Below are 24,001 nucleotides of genomic sequence, written 5' to 3' on the forward strand. Positions count from 1 at the left end.
GATCCGTAAAAGCATGTGTGAAAAACACAATATTTGAGAGAACAGCTGGCAGGAAAAGCAGAGCATTGAATATATGGCTTACCTTCGGCACCTCCACATACTCAGCGATTTGGCAGTCTTCTTCGTCAATGAGGTATAGGACATCTTCCAATATCTGAAATTAAAAAATATATAATACCACGAACAAGAACAAAGACGGTGCCAGTGATACCGTCAGTTTATCCGTATGCATGCGCTTACATTTTTTTCCAAAATTAGTATTAAGATTCAGCCAACCCCGCTCACTAGCGCCATCATCACATTTTTATCAATTTCTTTCGATTAATAGTGTACATTTTTTTTTAATCCATAGAAACAATATATTATGCCAATATCGAATATAAAATTAACTATTATAGTGTAAATTATAGGAGATTATGCTACACTAGATTAAAGATTTTATGAGAAAGTATATTACTTTCTATTGAAAACAGTTACCGTAACTTTCTAAATCGAAAACGGTGGCACAATCAATCACAATCCTTACCCAAAATTGTGACTACATTTTGTGTAATGAAAAACTACAATACTACCTAATGCCGGCCCCTCACTATAGCGAACAAGTTCGCCGAACTTTGGCGGCTTTGGCATACATTGCTGGTTTTTCATTACGGTGGTTTTTCATTAGAAGTTCGTAAATATAATATAATAAACAAAGTACGCAAAGTTCATGCTTTCGTGTTGGCGTCTGTCATTTACACTAATAGCGTAATATTATAAAGAGCTTGTAAAATGGAGTCAGAATTACCTCGTGATCTCTTTGCTCCTGGTGTTCCACGAAGGCAATAATGGCGTTGTTCAATTTCGGATTGAGTTGCGAGCACATGTATCTGAAAAAGTAAGTTTTATCCTATGGTAATCACTAATCTTTACATAGTATAAAATAAAGTCGTTTCGCGCTGTCAGTCCATATTTGAGTGAACTTCACGAACGTTTGAACGTGACGTGTAGCGTTTCATTAGTGTCCGACACTTTTTTAATAAGGAATCTTTTTTTAAAATTAACCATTTATAAAATTAACATTGTACATACCAGTACTTTACTTATTTATAAAATAGGATAATTAAATTGATTACTGTATATAATACTACAATTTAATAAACACTAATGACAGACCGCAGTTGAGTTGAAAACGCTCGTGAAATTCACCCATGTATGCTTAGATCTTCAAAACTACGCAACGGATTTTGATTCAGGTTTTTAAAATAGATAGTGTGACTCCTGTGGAAGGATTAGAAATTACGGAGGTGAGGATAATTTATTATGGTTTTACCCAAGCAAAGCTGGAATGGGCCGTTAATAATATAATAAATGTCGAGATGTCTATCTTTTGTGTCAAAACGGAGCAATGAGTTAATGTGACTTTTATGTGGAGATAGTTGGAAGGAGAATGATCATAGGGTATTTTTGGCGCGGGCGGAGAGTAAAAACATATCTTACTTGTGAAGTCCTAGCTTGACGACGTACGACGCAAACGTAACGTTATTCACCAAAGCCGATCGCAAATCAGTCAGTTCTCCCGGCTTCAAGTTCTCACAGTTCTCGAATATGTGACATGTGATCAGGAAATCTAAAATGGCGTCGCCGAGAAATTCTAGTCGCTCGTACGACCGCGTCAGGCGGTTGCGGATGTACGATGGATGTGACAGCGCCTATAGAAATAAGAAAAATCAAGGATATTAAAAAATATTGAAATCAGTCAATTAAATTAGTCAATTATAAGGAATAAAAAACGGATTTTCACCAAAAGGACACAGCGCCCTCATTATTTTTAACCGAATTCCAAAAAAGGAGGTAGAATGTTCGGGTGTATATATATTTTTTAATTTATGTTCAACGATTTCTCCGTCATACAATTGTGAACCGATTTAAAATATTTTTGTTTTATTTGAAAAAATCTTAGCACCGACTTCCATTCAAGAAATAGAAAGTCGGTTTAATTTTTTTGAAAGAAAAACCCTTCTATTATTTCGTGGCATTAAATATTTTTAATAGACTGTACATTTGACAAGAACAAATTTCTATATAGAATAATTACTAATATTCTAATATTCTTGTACATAAGTATATTTCTCTTTTTTGGAAGGGGAAGTATTCCAGTAGTAGGCAGATAGTTTAGAAAATAATCTTTGTCAATAAAATATATTAATTTACAAATAGCCAAACAAATATACTTACTTCTAACAAAAATGACGTGTCCTTGAATTTATAACCAAGTATGCGTTCTATGTCCTTAGAACAACTGTTCAAAAGGAAGTCAATTTCCTCGGGCTTCGCCCTGCCCTCAGTTTGCGCCGTAGGGACTGCCTTATGTAATAGTTCAACGAAATTGTCCTGTAAAATTAATACGAAATTAATTTTGAGAAATAAAAAAGTAAATATTAAAATATAACGTATATCTTCTTCTTCGTAGTTGTATTTCCTCATGGCTGAGGGTCGTCGTCATCGCGTGGAATGAAACACACACAACTTTCTTGGTACTTTATTAATGGAGTAGTTTACCATTGCCTTCTCCATTTCAAACGCAAGTTAATAATCAACCCGTGTGCAGGTTTCCTCACGATGTCTTTTATTTTATTTCCTTCACCGGAAGCAGGTGATTGTGTATGAAAACTACTATACATGAGTCAGATTGGTAAACAAACTCATGTGGCACGAGTAGAACTTGGGATCTATCGATCCACAGAGGGGCGTCGTCTATAACACACACATAAGGTATATAACAAGAAGACAAAACTACTTGTGTTCTCTCTCTCTTGCTCACATGCCTCACTTGCATTCACGGTTTTGACACACGCCTACTGACTGCTATACGTTTACTCGTATTAGTTACTAACTAAACTAATTTTTACAAGGAATACCTGTTGAGGCAGAACTTTGAACCATTCCAAAATTTTTACTGCCCCCAATATTCCGTCGCTTAGTAGATATGTGCCGATAAGGGCTTCCACGCAATCCGCCACTGACTGGAATAGGAATAAAATACTTATATGTAAATATAGATTTGGTATAAGTATACTAAGTTATAAAAAATGTATTGCAGTAAAAATATTTTTTTATATTTAATTTTTTTCTTCGTTAGTGAAAAACGGTTTTTTAAGGTCTTTTTTCCGCTTTATTATTACTTTTCCTTACACCGTAAAGTTGACTGGAAGTGATCGCTTTGACGATAAGTCCGCCTTGTGCCTATAATTTTTTTGTGATGTTTTCTGTTTAGGAAACAAAGAATATTGTACTATTCATTGAGTATAATTTATTTCACTTAAAACACGTTTGCCAGCTGTGTTTTTGTAGTTGCAAAGATTGCTCTTTCCGTTCGGACGCGGGTAGAATAATAAAAGGCTGGTACCATACGAAAACAAACCGAGCTTACTTAAATATAATGGTGAGAATGCACTACAATTCTAAGATAGTATGGATGGCAGATTAATCTAGAATGTCTTTTCCTGATAGTCGATTCCTTTTTAATTGTAATGGTGCTTCGCGTGTACTATGTATAACAAAATGCTACGTCTGATATCTGCCATAGACATCGGGACTTAGAAAATCTTGATGACTCTAAACTTGAGGCCAAAATACAATTCTTATTATATCATGATATTTATAAAGTATTTATTAAGCATAAAGACATTTTTTGTTTGTAAATTAAGTGTAATTTATTTGTAACGAATAATACATAAGAATAGAATATAATAACTACTACTAAGATGTCCTGCGATGACAAGACCACCTACCTTGTCTGAAACGGCCTGGGCCTGCACGTAGCACTGCATGGAATTGGTTACGAAACCCGCAGGCTCTCTTTCTGCCACGCCGTCGTAATTCTGATGCCTGATGTCAACCGACGCCAAACTTTCATCCGAAAGTTCACCCGAGAGGACCTCTTCCGGAGAAAACTGCATGCCAATGAGGAAAGACGGCCGGATCTGTAAAGATTTTTGTTTGTAATAAATTTACTCGAGAAATTACTGGGCCGATTTTGATGAATTTTGGCACAGAGATAGGCGAAAGCCAGCGAAGCCGGGACGGGCAAATTGCCACGGCAGCGATGCCATGGTTCTGAACTACTCAAAAGTTAACATAATGCGTGTGTTTGATTACAAAAATTGTAGGTAATAGTTTTGTAATCAAACACATTATTTTTCAAATATTTTTTTGTGTATACTATATGTAGTTATAATTATCATCAACATCAACCGGATTCATCGGCTAAAGTGGCTTCCGAAGCACGGAGGAGCTGAATATAATACATTTTTGGTCACCCATTCAATGACCAACCAAGTGTCTTCACCGCCACTATCAGAGGCCGAGCGCGCTAACCACTAACATACAAACTTTTCATCTTTATTCCATTAGTCGGTATATAATTTAAACTTTATAGTAAAAAAAATTGTTGAAGTAGCCTCACTAAAATTCATACTAAAACGAGAATAACTCCAATAATTTTGCTACTCGTAAGAAGTGAGCGATCAAGACTTTTGGGAAGCATAGACAGACTTTATCGGTAGTAATTTCATATACGTGCCGTTGGAGATATCTTGTTGCAATAATGATTAGTGGAGGGTAATCTACCAGTCATTCAGTGTTATTGGCCGAAGGCCGGACGACTTTTTGGCATTAAAGTACCTACCTAACACAATGGAAACACAGGTAATCTAATCAGTAGGTCCGGTAGATTATGTACCTATTTATAAAGTGAATTTACACGAATTGTAATGTCATAGTAAAACATTGAGTACAAACACAAATTTACATGACAAAAATACAAGATTTCATGGTGTAGGTACTGGTTAAAAACATAAACTCCTGACTAAAAAATATATGAGAATTTCTGTGTTATTTACTCGTGTATTATATTTGTGTATTTAACTTGTTCAGCCTCAATTGTCACAAGAAACAGGCCTGTTATTTTAAATATGTACTACGCTGAAATATCAGAAAAAATCATTTGTATAAGGATAATAGTTATTGTACCTACTCAAGTTATTGTACCTACATATATATGTAGGTATATGTTTACGCGAACTGATGTTGGTACTAATGAATAGTAAGTAAGTCACACTTATTGTAAATCTAAGGAGACAAAGAAGGATGGGAAAAAATTAAGCGACACTTCCTTTATTATACTAAGTGCGTAGAACAGAGAAGACTAATAGGTAAATAATGTAATTGAAAGAAATATACCTATATTACATAATTTTTGTTACTTGTATGTTAAAAAGCGTACGTTGAGTTGTTCAAATAAATCATTAATTAATTCATTTCATTCGTTCATTCATTCAGTCTCTATAAAATTACCGAGTCTCTATAAAATTATATAAGAAATTTCCGGTACAGATAGTAATACAATTTTAACTGTACAATAATACTCCTGTAATTTTAAATTAAATATATAGGCAATCTCATTTAATAAGGAGTTAAAAGTTTGAAGTTAAAAGAAGACTGGAATCATTTCTATCCGGAGTCCGTTAATCAAGAATCACTGCAGTACCTACACTAAATGAACGAGTTGTGGACAGACAATCTACAATAATCGAGGTCACGGTACATAGTTTCATACAAAAATAATTTTAAAAACATTCTGTACAAGGTGAAATAACGTTTAATAATAAATAAAAAACCACGTAGGCGGTAGTCAGATACACCTGTGCTTTGTATAATAAATTTTGGCAATGTCGAGGCCGTATTATGACCCGCAAGCGACTAGGTAAATAGTACAAACTATGAAGAATACAGAAATTAGTACTTATAACGATATTCTTCGCAAGCGACTAGGTAAATAGTACAAACTATGAAGAATACAGATATTAGTACTTATAACGATATTCTTCGCAAGCGACTAGGTAAATAGTACAAACTATGAAGAATACAGAATATAGTACTTATAACGATATTCTTTTTGTAATAGTTCGTAATAGTTTTCATGTATCAGAAGTTTGAAAAATATAAAAAGTAAATAACATATATCTAATATATTTTTTTTTATTTTACCTATATTATTTCGCTGTTCGTGTCATTAGATAATTTTATAATGAATAGATGTTGCCCGGGGCTTCGCTCCCGTGGGAATTTTGAGATAAAATGTAGCCTATAGCAATCTTGGATAATGTACCTTTCTAATAGTGAAAGAATTTTTGAAATCGGTTCATTATTTTCGGAGATTACCCGCCTCAAATATACAAACTCTCAAAGTCACAAACTCACAAACGGTTACCTCTTTATACTAATAGTATAGATTTTACCAAATTATGATATAGCTATTTGGGTTAAACAATATTGACACACACACAACTAAATTTTATGGGCATTGATGTGGTATCATGGTGTACACACAAGTCAATGAAACTTATAATATAGTTGTTGTTCACTTTCATCACTGTAGATATTGTGTTATACAGACACAATAATTAATTTCGAAAAGGAAGATAAACAAATAAAAGACACTAAAATTCACGATAAATACATTCATGACAAATGAAGGTAGGTATTGTATGTCCACTTTTTAAACACAAAAGAGAACATGTCCATTATTATCAATATTTGTTAAAAACTATCCTTGAATCGTATATTTTTCCGACCCATACCCACCGTATATATGATTTGACGCGTAGCACACTTATATGACATATCGATTCCATAATCTCGTTATTTTGTGTTACGATTTTGGCCTCAAGTTCAGTGAATTATGCGCTCAATGCTTCAGTACGGTGCCATGTGTTAACGTTTCCGCGTGTTGCCTGCGTACATGAGATTAATGAAACTAAGGAGCCGCGATCTTTGTTAATAAATTTATTATAGTGACCCTGTATATTTTAAGTGACCCTCAAGGTAATTTATATTTATTTTATATCTATTCTCGTTTCTAATGTGGTTTATTCCCTGTTATCTATATTATGAAGAATATCGTTAATACATAAAACTTTGAATAATTCCTTATTTTATTATTTTGAAGTAAATGGATGTAAAATGATATATTGGATGTAAGAATTATTTTATGATAATAATTTTATAAAAATGGTAAAAATTGAGATAAATATTTAATACTTCAACTATTTAAATGTATATCATAATACAAACATTTCGAAAATCAATTTAAAATTTATTTTAAATAATTCTTTAACAAGAGAAAACAAGTTTAATAGTGAAAAATGTATAAGGTTTAAAAGACCGATATAAAAACCATTGTACCCACAAAATAAAAATAAAATTAAAACGTGGCGTTTTTTATTGCATTATTTCGTATAGGTGTGTATAATATTCATTAAATATATTTCTTTATAATAATATTTTAAAAACAAAAAACTGTGACAAAGCATAAACGTGTGAGAAAAAACTAAATTTTCATATGCAAAATTGTGTGTGAAATTATAAATCAAAATTGTGATAAAACATATTAGTTTAAATTTAAATAAATGAAATTTAAAAAAATGAATACTAATGTAAAAGATTATAAAGTTGACGAGTTTGTTTGATTTTTTGAACGTGCTAACGGTCATACGTATAGGTACTAACTAAACTCTATTTGATTAGGTATATATTTAAGTAAAGATACCCACACAATATAAAAATCAAAATTTGCACATCGATTAATTAATTAATTCTAAATTATAAAGACTACACATATTTTAATAAAAATATACATATTATGTTTGTTAACTTTTTTAAGTTCCTAAACAAACGGGGTATACCTAGTTACTAGTCCGATTTGAAAATTTTGCAACTGGTTATTTTGTTTGTAACTTTTTATATATTATAGCCTGAATAGAATCACAAAATTTCCATGGGAGCGAACTGCGGTACTAAAAAAATAAAAAATACCTAAATGTTTTCGGTTAAAACGAACTAAAACCTTTTTTTAACTATTTTTATATGTTTATGTATATGTTTTCTTTGTTTCTTTGTACAATAAAGAGATAACAAACAAACAAAAATAGGATGCTCATAATTTCGATAGTATACATTTTAACATCGAAAACGTGTATTTGAATTATCGCAGATTAACTTATCAATTTAATGAATACGACAAATGTAGATTTCACGTGAGCTTATCTCGTAAAATTGTGTATAAACTGTAGAGAAAGTAATGCCATGTCCTTAGAAGGAAGTCCCACAATACCATATTATATCACCACCACCTACCAATCTTTAATTTATAAAATCAATAATTCATATAATCCAAATGACTGAGATTTATGACTCGTTTGTGTCCATCCCATGGTTATGTAAAATGATTGTGGAAATGTGGAAATTGTTGTATTGTGTTGTGCGTTAACAGGAAATTGAGCCTACATCTGGTGATAACAGCGATCACAATGAAGAGTCTAAAAGAATTTTTTTTGACGCCTTGGTGAATTACTGTTTCATTGACAATTTCCATACTAAAGTTTCTATATACGATAGAAACTTTAGTATGGATTGCCTTTGATGATATCATACGGAAAAAATAATTTTATTTTTCTTAAGTCTTTATTACCTTAAATTTACCTGTGTATTATGAAAAGTATTTAAATAAAAAAAAAGTATTTAATACATATAATAAAAGTTTGTACATAATATATTTACAAAAAAATAATTTAGGGCGCCGAAGAAACAGTAATAGTGTAAGAATTTAAAAAAATATCTGTATGTTTGTTTGCCTTTTTATTATTTATTTTATCAATAGAATTGTTTGTAAAATTAAATTTTATTTGGTTTCCAGATGTTGCACAAGATAATGTCGTCTGTGGTGGCGGTCGTCGCTATTGGGTCAGGCGTTCTCCTCATGTATGCCGTCCAGGTGATACCAGATAAGCCTAATCTCGACTTCCAGAGATGGTGGGGCATCGGGCCGAGGCCGCGCCAGGAAGACACCTCCGTCAGAACCTTCCATTTAGATTTTAATGATACAGTAAGTTTTCTAGCTTTTCCTTCTAATTTATCTTCTCTCTTTTTCTAGATATTCCTACTATTGTCACATGTTATTCACTGAATACCGAATCATTAGTTTTAAGGATTTGACTATCAGTTTTGTATGGAAAAATAAACTGTCATATAATGTTCATAAATATTAATTTGGAAGTATGCGAGATGGAAAATTTAGGGATGTCACGCCAAAATTAGTGGACATATTTACATAGAATTTAATTCACGGATAAAATAAAAATAAATATAAGGTGTTTCATTATACCAAAATAGTAGTGGAACCGTGGGTGAGACGCAATTAGATGAATAGAAAAGTAAAGACGCCATCTGCTTTTATTTTGTTGTTTTAAAAAAAACATAATTCTTTTTGTTAATTATTTGGTAGCGAAAAATCTATTTTCTGTTCTGAAGAAAGCTATTTTGAGCAATCAACGTATTACATGAAAAGTATTATGGCGCCGGTACGTTACTACATCAGATAACGTAACGGTTACCCACTACTCTCATTACAACTATGTATAACAATCTTACGAGGAATCCGTTCTGTCCCGCTAATTTCATATCGACCATCGCGCTAATTCATAGCCAGACATTCACTAAAATTCGAAAAACAAAAATTACGTAGGTACCTAAATATATTTGAAGCGGTGGTGGTGTATAGTTAAGACGCGCCTGTGAACTGAAAGGTCCCAGGTTCGAATGTTATTCATGCCACATTAGTTTAAATACAAATCTGACTCTTTCATCGCACACCACTTGCTTCCGGTGAAGGGAAACATCGTGAGGAAACCTGCCCTTTGGTTGATTATCAACTTGTGTGTAAAATGTAGAAGGCAATAGCAAACCACTCCATTAATAGCGCCAAGAAAGTTGTTGTGTTTCATTCCACGTAATGACGACGACCTTCTGTTATAAGGAAAAAGATTATGAAGAAGGCAGAAGGCCTATAAATATCCACAAATATTTTAAAAATATTGTTTTTTTTTTAAGAAGAGAAACAACAAATATGTCATGACATACATAAAATACAAAGGCTTTTTGCTGCTTGTTTACATGAGTCAAAACGGTAAAAATTCTCGTTACAGATGGTCCTGGATTTAAAGCAGAGGTTACGCAATCGCCGGCCCTTGACAAAGCCTTTGGAAGGAGTGCAGTCTGAATACGGAATGAACACGGTATATTTGGAGACAATTATCACCCATTGGCTGGAGAGGTACGACTTCAAGAAAAGGGCTCAGCTTTTGAACAGATTCTCTCACTACAAAACTAGAATACAAGGTATATTTTATCGATAATATTTTTCATAAACGCTTATTGTTGGCAGCTAGCTTCGTCAAGTTCTGTTTCGCGGCATTTATCTCGTAGTATTTTTTTTCTGTGGGTTACAAATTTCAGAATATTTTTTCTATCATTTACAAGCTACATTTTTCTTTCAAGGTTTGGACTTGCACTTCATTTGGGAGAAGCCCAAGATAAAGGACCCCAACGTTAAGGTGCTTCCACTGCTAATGTTACACGGATGGCCCAGTTCTTCCAAGGAGTTTGTCAGAGTTATACCGATGTTAACGTCGCAAAAAGATGGATATGATTTCGTATACGAGGTTGTTGCTGTGGATCTACCAGGGTTCGGATTTTCTGAGGTAATTTTGATTGATAAATTTAAATTCCAAAAACGGTATCTAAGTAGGTCACTGCAAAAATTTATAGGCAGGTTATTATATTTAATTCTTTTTGTTGATCTATGCGATTACAGGACGAAAAAATCCTATCTTGTTGCTGACTATTTTAAGTAAAGTTTTAATTTGTCATCTAGGTAACAAAAGAAATATGTTTTACTAGCTGCGCCCCGGGGCTTCGTTCCCGTGGGAATTTTGGGGTTAAAAGTACCCTATCTTTTAGTCCAGGTTATATTCTACGCTTGTACCCAATTTCATAACAATCCGGTCAGTAATTTTACTTGAAAGAGTAACAAATTTGTAGGATTTCAAAATAACAAACAGTGACAAAAACAGTTTTTTTACTCCTAAACGGAATTCAAATTCACACACGTATTCGAGATAATAGGTATTTTTCCGTCAACAGTTGAATGACTCGATACTTACACGTGCCGTTTTTTATAGATCTGTTTGAGCGATTTACAACTAACTAGAGAAGATCTGACCACACATGGTTGTGAATGAACATGAACTTCGTTAAATTGTTTAGCTAATTACTAGTACTACGTTTGAAATAAAACGCAGGACCACTTGCAGATCAGCAACTATATATTACTAGTTGCGCCCCGTGGCTTCGCTCCCGTGGGAATTTCGAGATATAAAGTACCTACCCCATATTCTACCCGTGTATTAAATTTCATAACAATCAGTGCAGTAGATTTTGCGGGAAAGAGTAACAAACATATACACACATTTACATCCTCACAAACATTCGCATTTATAATATTAATAGGATGCGTGGCGTGCATTGATCGTTACATAGGTACTCGGCTTTATTATCACGCTCCGCTTCACATCGTGCCTCGTATACAACAATCAAAATTTGCACGCTTTTATCATAATATACCCACTGTCATGATAGATCTGTTTTACTTTGATTCATAAATAATATTCAATTAAATAATTACATGCTAATATATGTAGATATAATAAAACTATGACAACAATTATATCGTACACAAAACGTTAATAAGATAAAAATAATCAGGACTCGACTGCGGGAAAAGAATCTATGCAACAACCTAATAATGAGCTATCGAGACAATTATTTAAATTTTTGTTTCAAAATGTTATGTGACAGGGCAGCCATAAATTAATCCAATCCAATCAAGCAATCCAAACATAAAATATCTATTATGCAATTTGATTCCAGGGCACCAACAAAAGAGGCTTGAATCCTGTACAGATTGGGATAATGATGAGGAATCTGATGAAACGGCTGGGTTTCCAGAAATACTACATTCAGGCTGGAGACTGGGGTTCGCAGTGTGCCACACACATGGCCACTATATTCCCCGATGAAATTTTAGGGTAAATGTAACTCTGTTAACTATTTTGTATGACTTGAATACTACATGAATCTGAAAAATGAATTAGGACTCCAAACATGATTTAGGAACATCCTAAAATTACAGTGAGAAATATTAAGATAGCAAAGTAATAATAAAAGATTACAGACAAATACTGTTGTTACAGTAATCATTCAGTAAGTACAGTAGTCTTAAAAACAGTTTCACCAACAAGTTTGTTTTTTTTAAGACATCAGTGAGAAATATTAAGATAGCAAAGTAATAATAAAAGATTACAGACAAATACTGTTGTTACAGTAATCCTTCAGTAAGTACAGTAGTCTTAAAAACAGTTTCACCAACAAGTTTGTTTTTTTTTTAAGACATCAATGTCTTTCAGGTTCCATACAAATATGCCTCTTTCGTCTAAGCGGAAGAGTTTCGCAAAGTTCGTAATAGGAGCGTTTTTCCCGAGACTAGTAGTGAATGCGGAATACCAGGACAGGCTTTATCCCATGCTGGGGCTGTTGTCCTATATAATGAGAGAAAGTGGATATTTCCACATGCAGGCTACGAAGCCAGATACTATCGGTGAGTTGACAAAACCTAGAAATATTTTAGCTGATAAAAGATCCTTGAAAAGTTCGGCCACATATAATTTCTTCTCTTATATTTTACTAACACCTTTAGACTTTATTTTTAACTAGCGACGTGGCCGGCCTTGCTCGGAGTAATTTATGTATGTATGACAGCTGCTACTTATTCTCCTGTGCGGTCGACTTAGTCTAGCTAGGAATCCGAGTCCATCTAATTTTATTATAAGTATTTCGCTTTCTTTTTAGCGAAGGGGTAAACCTAGCTACGGACTCGGAGAACGAGTTTGTTTAATTCTAGGTAGAGATTATTTTACTTATGCTATTTCAGGCGTAGCACTAACAGATTCACCCGTGGGTCTCGCCGCGTACATCATAGAGAAGATGGGCATCTGTAGTAACAGAGACCAATTGGACACTCCTCACACGGGGATAGAGAACTTGAATTTGGACGACGTGTTGGACACAATAACCATAGCGTGGGCAAACAACTGCATAGTGACTTCCAGTAGGATTTACTATGAGGGAATGAGAGGCTATGAGATTAACATACTTCATGAGTGAGTATTTAAATAAATAATTAAAACAGATATTGGAAAGTAATAAAATTAATGTCAAGCAAACATTTGTAAGCAGTAAAAGTCTCACCAAACCAGTTAAATTCGCTGAAACCAATATGTGGAACAAATGATGTATATACAATGTTTATCTTATTATTTCAGAATCCCCACACCAGTGCCAACAGCAGTGGTGAACTTCAAATACGAGGTGTTATATCAACCGGATTGCATGTTGCGAGACAAGTTTCCCAATCTGGTGAGATCCAGCACTTTTAGCGTAGGCGGCCATTTTGCGGCTCTGCAAACACCGCATATGTTAGTAGAAGAGGTCTTCGCTTCAACAAAGGCGTTCTTAGATTTCCATAGCAAAAACAAGAATAGGAATACTAAATCTTCTAGCTAATTTTTTTTTCCCCCACCGAGGCCTCGTTTTAGTAAGTTTAGACTTTAATACACAATAAGAAGGCTGCTTAACTTAAGTTAATAATTAACGAAGGCCAAATATTTTATACCTTGATCGAACTAATTGGCTGTAAACTGACCTAGGTTCATATAAAATATACAACAGCTATCATTACACTATGTAAACGATCACTGATCAGTTGACTGACATATAGTTGGATCTCTACTACGGGTACTAAGTACTAGGGTTGTATTATCTAAGTCGTAATTTTACAATATAAAGATGAAGTAATAGAGGAACGGCACTCGTACTATTTTTTTCGCATAAATTTAATAATGTAAAAAATTCATACGCAAAACAAAATCATTTCATAGACAGAACTGCTTTCCAATTCGAGCCTTAAATACGTATAGTTGCTTATTAATTATGATAGGTAATTTTCAAAACATAAAAATTAATATAAATCTCTGAAATTAATACGATAGTTTTCATATATTGAGTACTTCATATTATCTGTATAAATTGCACCCTAGATAAGTAGTTGGTTATTCTCAGACTGTATTGCTGTATAGACTGAGTATTTTTAATTATTTTAAAAAAATAAAATAAGTTAATTGTAGATTTAGCTGGCTAGGTTTTTTTAATGATGTTATTATATTGTTACCACAATTTATTGTAATTGAGGTCAAACATTATAGTTTTCATGGCTCAATGAGATCTTTGACTTATAGCTATACCTAAATGAAATATATTTGTACATTTCGGGGTGTTTTTTAATTCTTTTTTTCGAGTTTTAAAGCACATAATAATATAACATTTTCAGTATTGAAATATGTGCTAGTATTTTTAAATAATTAAGTTTAAGCCTTGCCTGAATGTGATCAAATAGACATAAGAATAATATTAAATGATTTTTGGTAACAATTTTGTTTCATTTGTCAAATATTCAAATAACAATAAAATTTCTCATATTCAAAATGTGTGTTCAGAATGCCTATAGACAACTGACATATTATATTTATATTTTGAGGACATTGTTTACTTACTATCAATATCAATACATATAATAAAAAAAAGAATACAGTGAAGAAACCAGCTAGACAATACTTGAGATATAAAAATCAAAGAACTTTAGATCATTCGATGTGGAATTCAAACATAACAGCTGTACTATAACGGCAAAAATTGTAATATCATACCTTCACGTGGTGAAGGCATATCTGTTAAGGCCTATTTTCGATGACGATGGATCATATCTTAATATATAATCTTTGATAAAATCCGTCCGATTACAAACATTCCACCATAAAGGTGGAATTCACTGGATTCAGATATTTATAATTCACTGGAGTCGTAGATTCTAGTTTATAATATGAACCCAGGTGCTTCTATTAAACATGGAATTGGTCAGTATAACGTGTAGGAACTAATTAATCCTCACCAGTGTATAATGACGCAAAATTAATTTACCTTGGTTTGAACGAAGAAAAAAAAACACTGTTCGACGACAGAATTTGGCTCAATTTCAGTTTGCAAGCATGCAAGATCACGCAATTTTTTTATGAAACAATAAAAAAATGTGACAAGATATCCAAAATAAAACATACCTGTTCCTGTTCTATGAACTGCCGTATCTTCAGTGGCGCAAAGAACCCTGGCACCAGAAAGTCCTTCTTCGGGCTGAACTGTTCGATTTTCATTCGACCACTCAAATTCACTCGTTCGCCGGCGTAGTACAGGTTCCTATGGAATTGGTTAAGATTATTAAATAAAGTAAAAAATATTTATTCAGACAGAACAGCCCATGGCTACATACAGTAACTCACAAATTTTCCCTCCGGAACGATTAGTCTACTTTCCCGTTTATATAATATGGAATATACTTATATTTTGAATATACTTATAAGTATTTGGTCTACTTTCGCACTGTTTTTTTTTTAATGTGGAAGTCAGCATGCGTCCTATACACATCATCATCTCATACATTCTCTCATCCTCCGCACCGTCATAACTTTTGTCTTTTCTTTCATACAGAAAATTTTGATATTTTTCTGCTTCCCAATGAGGCTAGATATCAAGCAGACGGCTTGTCATGAAATCACCGACGAATCATCAAATGTTCATGTTTTTTTTTTAATTGGACCCTGGGCTTCAAGTCCAGGGCAATAAACGCTTTCGGAAACACGCTCAGATGAGAGAATTTCTATGAATTTTTCACTTTCAAGTCTATATTATAAAATAAACTTGGGAATCCAACGTTACCTATTGCCTATGAGTCTGCCCTTGATATTTGTCAGCTGTCCCTCTTGTAGTAACGGGAACTTGTGATAAAGGTACAAGCTAGCCGCGAACTTCAGGAAAGAATCCCCCAGGGTCTCGACACGTTCTAAATTGAACGTGTCATGCGATTTAATTGCAGTTAAAGCGGCTAACACGTCGCGTAACTCTGGTCCGCGAGGCGTGATTTTCTGATCTAGAATACCGATCCTGTCGTTGTATCTGTGAAATTAAATTCAAATTTAATATTTCGAATACTGTTTACAAACGGAACACGTTAAGATTTAAAATTTCGAATGTTGCACGAACCATAAGGATTTACTTTTATTTAAATCAACTTTCTTGTACAGCAATAATTCTATGACGTTTAAAATTGAAAAAAATAATGTAATACTGTGATATCAAACTATCGAATACCCTGCGAAGTACCTATATTTTTGATGAAGTATTGATTAATTATTAAAAAATATTATTTTTCTAGTGTGAAACAATATATAAATAGGATAAAAAAATGTAATTACTTCAGCGGTGGGGGCAATATGGCGGACTTAGTAGAAGTGGGCATGCGCAGCGGTGATTTCATATTGCCCGTCTTGGTTTGGAAGGCCGGCGCTGACACAAACTCGTCGTAACATTCGATATCCATTACTGTTACGGTGTTTATATTGCGTTCAATGTCTAAAGGCTCCATTTTTTCCTGTTAAAAGTGAAATTTCCAAAATAAATTATTAATGCACCTTCTTTCTAAATGTGAGGTAATGCTCAATACGCCAAATCTTATACTATCCCCATTCTGTCTACCAATGCCTGTGTAGATAAGCCAAGTGGGGCTAGAATTGTTTAATATAACTAAATATTTCAAAAAAAAATTATGCAAACAGTTAAACACTACATAGCCTATTTTCCTAGAAAATTACGTTTTGTTATAGTTGTTTTTACTGTATTCTACTCATTTTTATCTTTTATTATACTTTAAAACAGAATGATTTTATTATGATCATATTTTGTCATGTTATATGATGAATAAATAACACACTATAAATAAAAATAAAGTCATAAAATGTCTTACATCCCAGGAATATTCCTTGTTGATATTCTTCATAAGAAGCTTATATAGTGTGTCTTTCATGGTCAAAATGTTCAGCGGGGGCTTTTGTGTATCATCAATGGGATTGTTTATCCTAAAAAGGGAAATGTAAATGATATAACGATATAAATTGCTGAGGAACTATTTTGAAACATTTTGGCGGACACAAAACTGCTATGGTGGTAATAACAATAAAACTTACTACAAATATATTTTAATACATGTCCCAAATCAAATGCTTCACAGAAAAACGTTTCAAATTGTTCTACGAATTTTCTTGGCAAATAATCATAATAGTCCACTTGGGGCGGTGATGATTTGGGGGCAATGCAGTATGTTATTTCTCCCTATATTTGAAATTACTAAAAAGGGAATTATTAAAAAGGTACACCTTCGCCCAGCAGGGGAACACATAATATACTTTTATTAATAATAATAATGAAAAAACATCCATCAAACATATTTACTACGTATATACTTTAAAAAATTCAGTACCTATCTATGGTATTGATTGGCGCTGGCGTGTCGTCCGCCTGCGCTCGTAAAGCTGTGATCGCCACTTGTAAGTGGACTTCGATCGGCTTCCACTCTTCAACTGTTGAACAAAAATCGATGTATTTTACCTAAAGATTAATTAAAATTGATAAAGATAAGTCCCAGGTTCGAATCCTACTCGTGCCAAATAAGTTTGACTTGAACGACAAATCTAATACCAATGTTAGCAATAACACATACGATTAAAATTTTTTTTTTTTTCAAATAACAAAGTCTCATTTTGTTAGTAGTGCTAACTCATTACGTTTGTAAAAACCATTGAAGAAAAAAACGTTTTAAAGGAATTCTATCTATAAAATTAATATCACACTTTGGTACTTACATCCTAGAAGTGTCTCTTGACCCAATTTGGTGTCTCTAGCAATACTAGCCCTGAGTTCATCGGCAACTAATAACATGTGCACTCTGAAAAAATAAATATTAATTTAAAAAAGGCGCGCGCATAATATTGTGCAATGATTTTCATTGTCCCGTGATGTTCGTGTTTTTTTTAAATGTTCATCATCAGGACGATATTAATTTTTATGAAACTATGAACTTTCCTAAAGAAATAAAATTGTGGTAAATGACAACACATTTCGCGCGTTTTAAAATAAATTTCATAAAAATGTCAAGTCGCCACTGTCAAGCGTACGCGCACACTGAATACAAACCTGTGAACAATGCTCGGAAGCATCATTGCCTTGTACCACAAGTCTCCAGGGAAGTCATACTTGATACAAAACTCTGGTATGAAGGCTTCGGCGAAGCTGTTCGGTTTGTCATCGCCTTGGACAGCAGAAATTATCTTCTGTTGTTTTTCTGTGAAGGCATTGATAGTTGCCGCTCTGGGTAGCAGGCAGTTCATACGCGAACTTATGTTTCGAACCTGAAATGGAAAATATTTCTTTATGGACAACACTCAACGGCGAAACTACGCTAACGTTTTAACAATGACGATGAATTATGAGAAACAATAGGACGAAATGTAATTTTAAAAGCTTTTTTAAGGAGGTGAAAGTTTAACATATTTAAAAAAAAAAACTGCGACATATTTTTAACATGTGTTTGCAGGTGTTATCGATTTCCAATGTTCCTTTATGGTTTTTAGTTCTGGTACAATAAATATTTTTTTCATTTGTATCGTGGGTACGATGGAGTCAAACCTAGAACCGGGCGCTACACACAGAACAGCAGACAAATATTTATGATCACAAGATTTAAGATCACAATATTTATGATGCAAATATTTTCCCGCGCTGGGAATCGAACTCAAGGCTTATATATTTTGCAGCCCATTTGTAAACACACGCAATTGGCAATGTACATACCTCTAACATTGGTTGGTCTTTCCGGCCCATGATTTCCAAATTGTACCGACTGCTGTAATAGTTCGCATACGTGCCGTAAGGCTGAGCTTCAAATAACGACATCGGCGTCATGTACTCCAATACATTTGACACTATGTATCTAAAACAACAAAAACTTTGTATCATATAGCGGAAAATGTGGAAAGCGGACCCTGGGCTCTAACGCTCGACGGCCGAAGAAGTAAAGATGAGAGTGTGAAGCCACGGGCTACAGTTAGTGAAATAGTCACTCACCTGTCAGGCCAAATAGACGACCTATACCACGGAGTTACAACGCAATTCTTATGGGTTTCCAGTGACACTGATTTTGTGGCTTCTACTCTTTCCTGGTAACAAACACAACAAAACATCAAATAACTTTGATTTCACACAAGGGAAAATATTTTGTAAAGAAGAATATGCATAAATAACTCTATGTAATACAAGATTTAGGCTCCGCAGCTAGTAAATGTGAATAGAAATAAGAATATAGTAATTGTTGATCTGACCAGCGCCTTTCAATAAATTATTTGAACAGCGAACTATAGTTATGGCATTATTATGTCATTGCTTTTGCTTTACTATATTACAATTTTCATACATATTATATATTTCATATATATAAAATATGTATGAAAAGGTATTATGGATATATGTATGAGTATAGATAAAATAAATAACATAATCACCTGAATTGTCGGAACTGTGATAGGTGGTATGTGCGTGTGAGTTTTCATTATGTCCCAATCGATGTCGTAGTCTCCATTAAACTTTGTAGGCACGAAGTACATACAATTTTCTGTGCCGTCGAATACTAGGAACTTTTTAGCTATGCCTAGTACTTGGTCGAACACGAGGAAATGGAAGCTAGAAGAAATGACAAAATTCCATTTTTGCACAAATCAGTCAATATTTGATATGGTGTTCCAAGGTAAAGTTTGAAAATCATAGCAAACTTATACAACACTGCTCTTATTCAAAAAAATAACCTATAGTGAGCTTTAGAGCGTTTACTGTAAACTGATTTTACATTAGCAACACAGTTATGACAGAGCTAGTAGAGAGTCCGCTGACTTGTATTCAATGTGAAATATATCTTCCGTGGATGGTCTAAAGATCACATTCCAATGAACATAATTTTGCCGAGTGGCAGCGATGTCGGCTATCTTTCTATAATATTAATCTATACAACTAATAAATATTATTATAATGGATAACACTATTTTTATTTTTTTATTCACACACAAAAAAATCCCACAAGGTGTACTTACCGTTTTATTAATTGGAATAGAGGCACTGAAAGCGGCACAACTGCATAATTCACTTCAATGTTAGTAGTGACTTCTCCCACAGTGAGGAACATGGGGAAACTGCACAGCTTAGGCAGTTTCTCTGTGGTAAGAAAACCAAACCCTCTGTTGCTCTGTAACAATCCATACAACGCCCTCTCGCGGGAATCCTTGGGCTCTGGGAAAGCAGTTTTCATTTGGATAATGTGAAGATGGAAATTCTGTAGCCCTGATGTCCAATTCGATGGTCCTTTGAGACATGTTGGGAACTGAAATAATATGAAAAATCTGTTATATGGGATGTTTGGCCGCCTTATATAACACGACGAGTTTTATGAAGCATATGATCGAAGAAAAAATTGAAATCAGTGAAACTGCAACAGGAGAATGTTTACTAAGCCTTTAGCCAAAAACTATTGGGCGGATTTCTGTAGAATTTGATAACATTCAAGGAGAATGTATGTATGTTAAGAATAAAAAAAAATCATTCTCATAAATATTTTGGTACCAAATTTCACGTGAAGCCTGTGAAGTGTAATTTCCGAATAATATATTTAGTTTCATACGTTTTATACTACGGGCGAAACTAGTATGAAATATCAGGTTTATTCAAGTTTAACGTTAGAAACTCTAAACATGATGCAAAAAACCCTTAACCCATAAACCCTTCCGGAACGATCAGTTTCTTTTAACGTTTAATCTATTTTGAAGATTAGTACTGCTTTCTAAAACTTTTTTCCTATCCTTCTATTATTACTATACTTTTAAACGACGCCGACGGTTACATTTACGAAATAAATGATTATGATTTAAAAAGTATTACTTACAACTTTTGGATGCTTCCGCATTCGCTTCTTAGTGCCCGCCTTCGGAACATCTTCCAGGACCTCTTCTTCAGTATCCCAGGGCCAATTAGGGAAACAGCTCTTTATTTCTGATTGGTCGAAATTCACCATTCTAAAATTATACAGGTCTATCGTACTCCTTTCTATACAATTATTTCCATAGACCATTTCATTATTCGTGTTTAATTTCATGGAGCGTTATTGCTCTAATATATTTCTTAGTCTATCTCTATGCCAAATTTCATTAAAAATCCAACCACTTAATGTAAGACTTAATTCGTTACAAAATAAAACAAATATTAATTCTACGCAAACGAAATTACGAACAAAGCCTAGACTCAAGTACTAATATTATAATTTGTTACCTCTTCTTATCTACTAAAACAATCTTCTTGAAATTTCGTATACATTGAAATGGAAAACTAAATAGTACAGTATAAACGTGCTCACCCATACTGTTTCGGTAATAAACTTATTTCATCTAATTCCCCTTCTTGGTGCAGTCGAATGCAAGCCTTTAACGCTGCTGATCGTTTAGCACTTTTCAAATTTGGTTGTGGGTCGCCCTGGAAGTTCATTAAACCATATCAGAAAGAGATATTAACATTTTAGAGACATCCTAGTTGTACAATTTATCAACTACACTATCAAAAAGGGTCTAAAACTGGTATTTTTGTCATCTGGTTATTTATCCAATTGACAAAAGTTATTACGTATGGCTGGTATTACAACGTCCCATGAGCCGCTTCGTATGTGATGGACCGGGGAGTTGTATGGAAATGCTTTATCTTTTTACACTAGCCCATAGGTTGGCTTTGCTAAGAGCCTGCGTGTCTCAATTGCATGTTTTTTATTTATTTTCTGTTTGGCGTATTACAAACCTTTATAGACTCCCTGACAGGACAGGCGAGTGGCATGATAATTGTGACTACTGTCAACTTTTCGCCCAGTTTCCCCTCCACGTTCTCCTGGATCCACATTGGTGTGATTACAGTGAACTGGTCGTGTGGCAGCATCGAACAGTATCTGTTTAGAAGTGATATAGCTGACGTGGCCGAAAGAGTGTCTAGAAATAATAACAGTTGATTTTATATCAGTGATGTTTTGTGATTCCGCCCTAGGTTATATATCCCTTAGTCGCCTGTTACGACGTCCTCCAGTGGATAAGGATACATAGCCGTGGCAGCTGTATGCAACAACTACATTCCCGGATCTTAAAAAGAAATGTGCCTGCCGCGCAAAAAATATTCCTTTAAAATTTATTTTAAAGGCATATTTTTTACGCGGACCCTGTTCTTCGGGGCCCACAGCCGTGGGTGCAACCGGGAACACGTAAAGATGAAAGAGAAATTTGATATCACTTGGTTTTCGCTAGAGACCATACTATAGTGTGGAGTTAATATGAAGTACTTCAAAAAGGGTGTGAAAATATTTGATTCAGGGCCAGAAATATGCGTGTGTCAACCCTGGTGTTGCAGGCAATTTGTCTATAGGTTGCGGTGACCACTTCCCATCAGGTGGGCTGCACTGTTTGCCTGTTTAGTAATATAAAAAAAACTTTGGTGAATAGTACATTGCATTTTTTAGCTAATCGTCTGACAACTAAGAATGCCAAAGACCGTGCGGAGTAGAGAAGAAAAGCAAGAAAGTTGAGCCTGGACTGGGCTCCGACGCGTATCAAGTAAGTAAGAAATCACAACCAAAAACGCTTAGATAAGACACTGTAGATATAATAATGGGGCAGGTTCATAATTCATACCTTAAAACCTGGAGGCAAATTCCTAAGACGTCTAGATCGGTTTCTTAAATGATAAATAACAATATAATAACATACTTACTGCCATGCATGGTAACATATGGGGGAATATCGTCGTCTTCATACAAATTAGATTGTAGTTCTTGCTCTGTAGGTGCTACTCTACTTTCACTTTTGCCTACTAATATCTGTAATGTAGGCATAATTATTCATAAAAAATCTAGTATCCGGTGAAGGATAAAATCGTTAGGAAACCTGCAGACTGGTCTATTGTTTAGTTCACTAGTGTATATGAGACTACTTACCACTAGATGGCAGTAAGTAGTCGTAAAACTCAGTCTGTCAGACGTTGCATGGCGAGTTTATTAAATTACCAGTGTTAGCAATAACATACTCCACAAAAATAAGACAACAACTTTGAAGATTCACTATAAATTGAAATCGTAAATTATACTACTGAAGCTATAACATTTGTATGTGAAACTGTAAAGATTGGAAGTGACGATTTAAATTTAGGTAAAAATAATACTAACATTTTGGATTAACCGTTCAGTTTTTTGAAAAGCCATGTAGAGATTTTCAAATTTAGACCTATTAGTTTCGTCAACTAATATCACGTATGTCGATTCAGCACTTCTGGCGCGACCTGTAACCACAAAGAAGTGATTAACAAGAGAAAAACAATACAATTATATAGAATATTATAGTATTGTAAAATGTTAATGTGTTATGTATCGATATATGATGCGGATGAAGAATGACTAATAGCGATTTTGAAATACCACAATTTTGCGTATTTGACGTTATATTTGGCGTACATTGCTAAGTTTAAATGTGAGCTATGCGTTGACATGATACAAAACTAAGAAGTGTACGTCGATTGCAGCAAGAATACGCCGACATATGCAAAGTGCCACCGTAAGACGCAGCGACTAGAATAGTGTCCAGCAAATACAACATTGTGGAAATACGTAGTTAGCCCATAGGAATTATGTGTCTGAATGTGTGTAAAATATGTATAAAAAATTAGGATCACGAAATACACACCTTTGCTCTGAATGTATGATCTGTATTCGAGTGGTGGGTCAAACCTCACTACCAACATACACTGCGGAATGTCTACCCCTTCCTCTATCACGCTTGTTGAAATAAGGCAGTTAAGGTCCCTAGTGAAAAGATTATTCAGTTACAAAGAATGCAGTGTGAAAGTGAGTTAATATAAACGAACAATGGATTATAATGTGGTGATAAACTTGCCGACGCGAATGCTTGAACATTGCGTAGTTAATATGAGTGATTTTAATTGCCGCAATGAAAAACAGTGTGGAGCTGACATTCAATATTATTCTAAATTTCTCAATGAC

General features: G+C 34.0%; 2 protein-coding genes across 2 annotated transcripts in view; one reads left to right on the forward strand and one right to left on the reverse strand.

The window, feature by feature from the left end:
* Dcr-2 (Dicer-2) overlaps window positions 1–24,001 on the reverse strand; it is a 35,667-nt gene that overhangs the window by 2,398 nt on the left and 9,268 nt on the right. The window contains exons 11-33 of the mRNA XM_053748330.1: window positions 23,685–23,803; window positions 23,171–23,283; window positions 22,720–22,825; window positions 21,763–21,947; window positions 21,332–21,447; window positions 20,864–20,993; window positions 20,019–20,305; window positions 19,437–19,614; window positions 19,003–19,094; window positions 18,730–18,868; window positions 18,073–18,287; window positions 17,742–17,824; window positions 17,360–17,459; window positions 16,847–16,958; window positions 16,299–16,474; window positions 15,763–15,999; window positions 15,108–15,243; window positions 3,774–3,965; window positions 2,901–3,005; window positions 2,218–2,373; window positions 1,480–1,691; window positions 788–869; window positions 83–154 (exon numbers count right to left, since the gene is read on the reverse strand). Of these exons, the coding sequence (XP_053604305.1) occupies window positions 83–154; window positions 788–869; window positions 1,480–1,691; window positions 2,218–2,373; window positions 2,901–3,005; window positions 3,774–3,965; window positions 15,108–15,243; window positions 15,763–15,999; window positions 16,299–16,474; window positions 16,847–16,958; window positions 17,360–17,459; window positions 17,742–17,824; window positions 18,073–18,287; window positions 18,730–18,868; window positions 19,003–19,094; window positions 19,437–19,614; window positions 20,019–20,305; window positions 20,864–20,993; window positions 21,332–21,447; window positions 21,763–21,947; window positions 22,720–22,825; window positions 23,171–23,283; window positions 23,685–23,803 (3,343 nt within the window). The remainder of the gene's footprint in view (window positions 1–82; window positions 155–787; window positions 870–1,479; window positions 1,692–2,217; window positions 2,374–2,900; window positions 3,006–3,773; window positions 3,966–15,107; window positions 15,244–15,762; window positions 16,000–16,298; window positions 16,475–16,846; window positions 16,959–17,359; window positions 17,460–17,741; window positions 17,825–18,072; window positions 18,288–18,729; window positions 18,869–19,002; window positions 19,095–19,436; window positions 19,615–20,018; window positions 20,306–20,863; window positions 20,994–21,331; window positions 21,448–21,762; window positions 21,948–22,719; window positions 22,826–23,170; window positions 23,284–23,684; window positions 23,804–24,001) is intronic.
* Window positions 6,710–14,424, forward strand: LOC128671661 (juvenile hormone epoxide hydrolase-like). Its single transcript, XM_053748331.1, has 8 exons — window positions 6,710–6,867; window positions 8,738–8,926; window positions 10,026–10,218; window positions 10,378–10,580; window positions 11,809–11,966; window positions 12,345–12,535; window positions 12,869–13,097; window positions 13,260–14,424. The coding sequence occupies exons 2-8, from the start codon at window positions 8,738–8,740 to the stop codon at window positions 13,498–13,500; spliced, it is 1,404 nt and encodes a 467-aa protein (XP_053604306.1). The 5' UTR covers window positions 6,710–6,867; the 3' UTR covers window positions 13,501–14,424.

The sequence above is a fragment of the Plodia interpunctella genome, chromosome 8, assembly GCF_027563975.2.
Source record: "Plodia interpunctella isolate USDA-ARS_2022_Savannah chromosome 8, ilPloInte3.2, whole genome shotgun sequence".
Taxonomy (NCBI): domain Eukaryota; kingdom Metazoa; phylum Arthropoda; class Insecta; order Lepidoptera; family Pyralidae; genus Plodia; species Plodia interpunctella.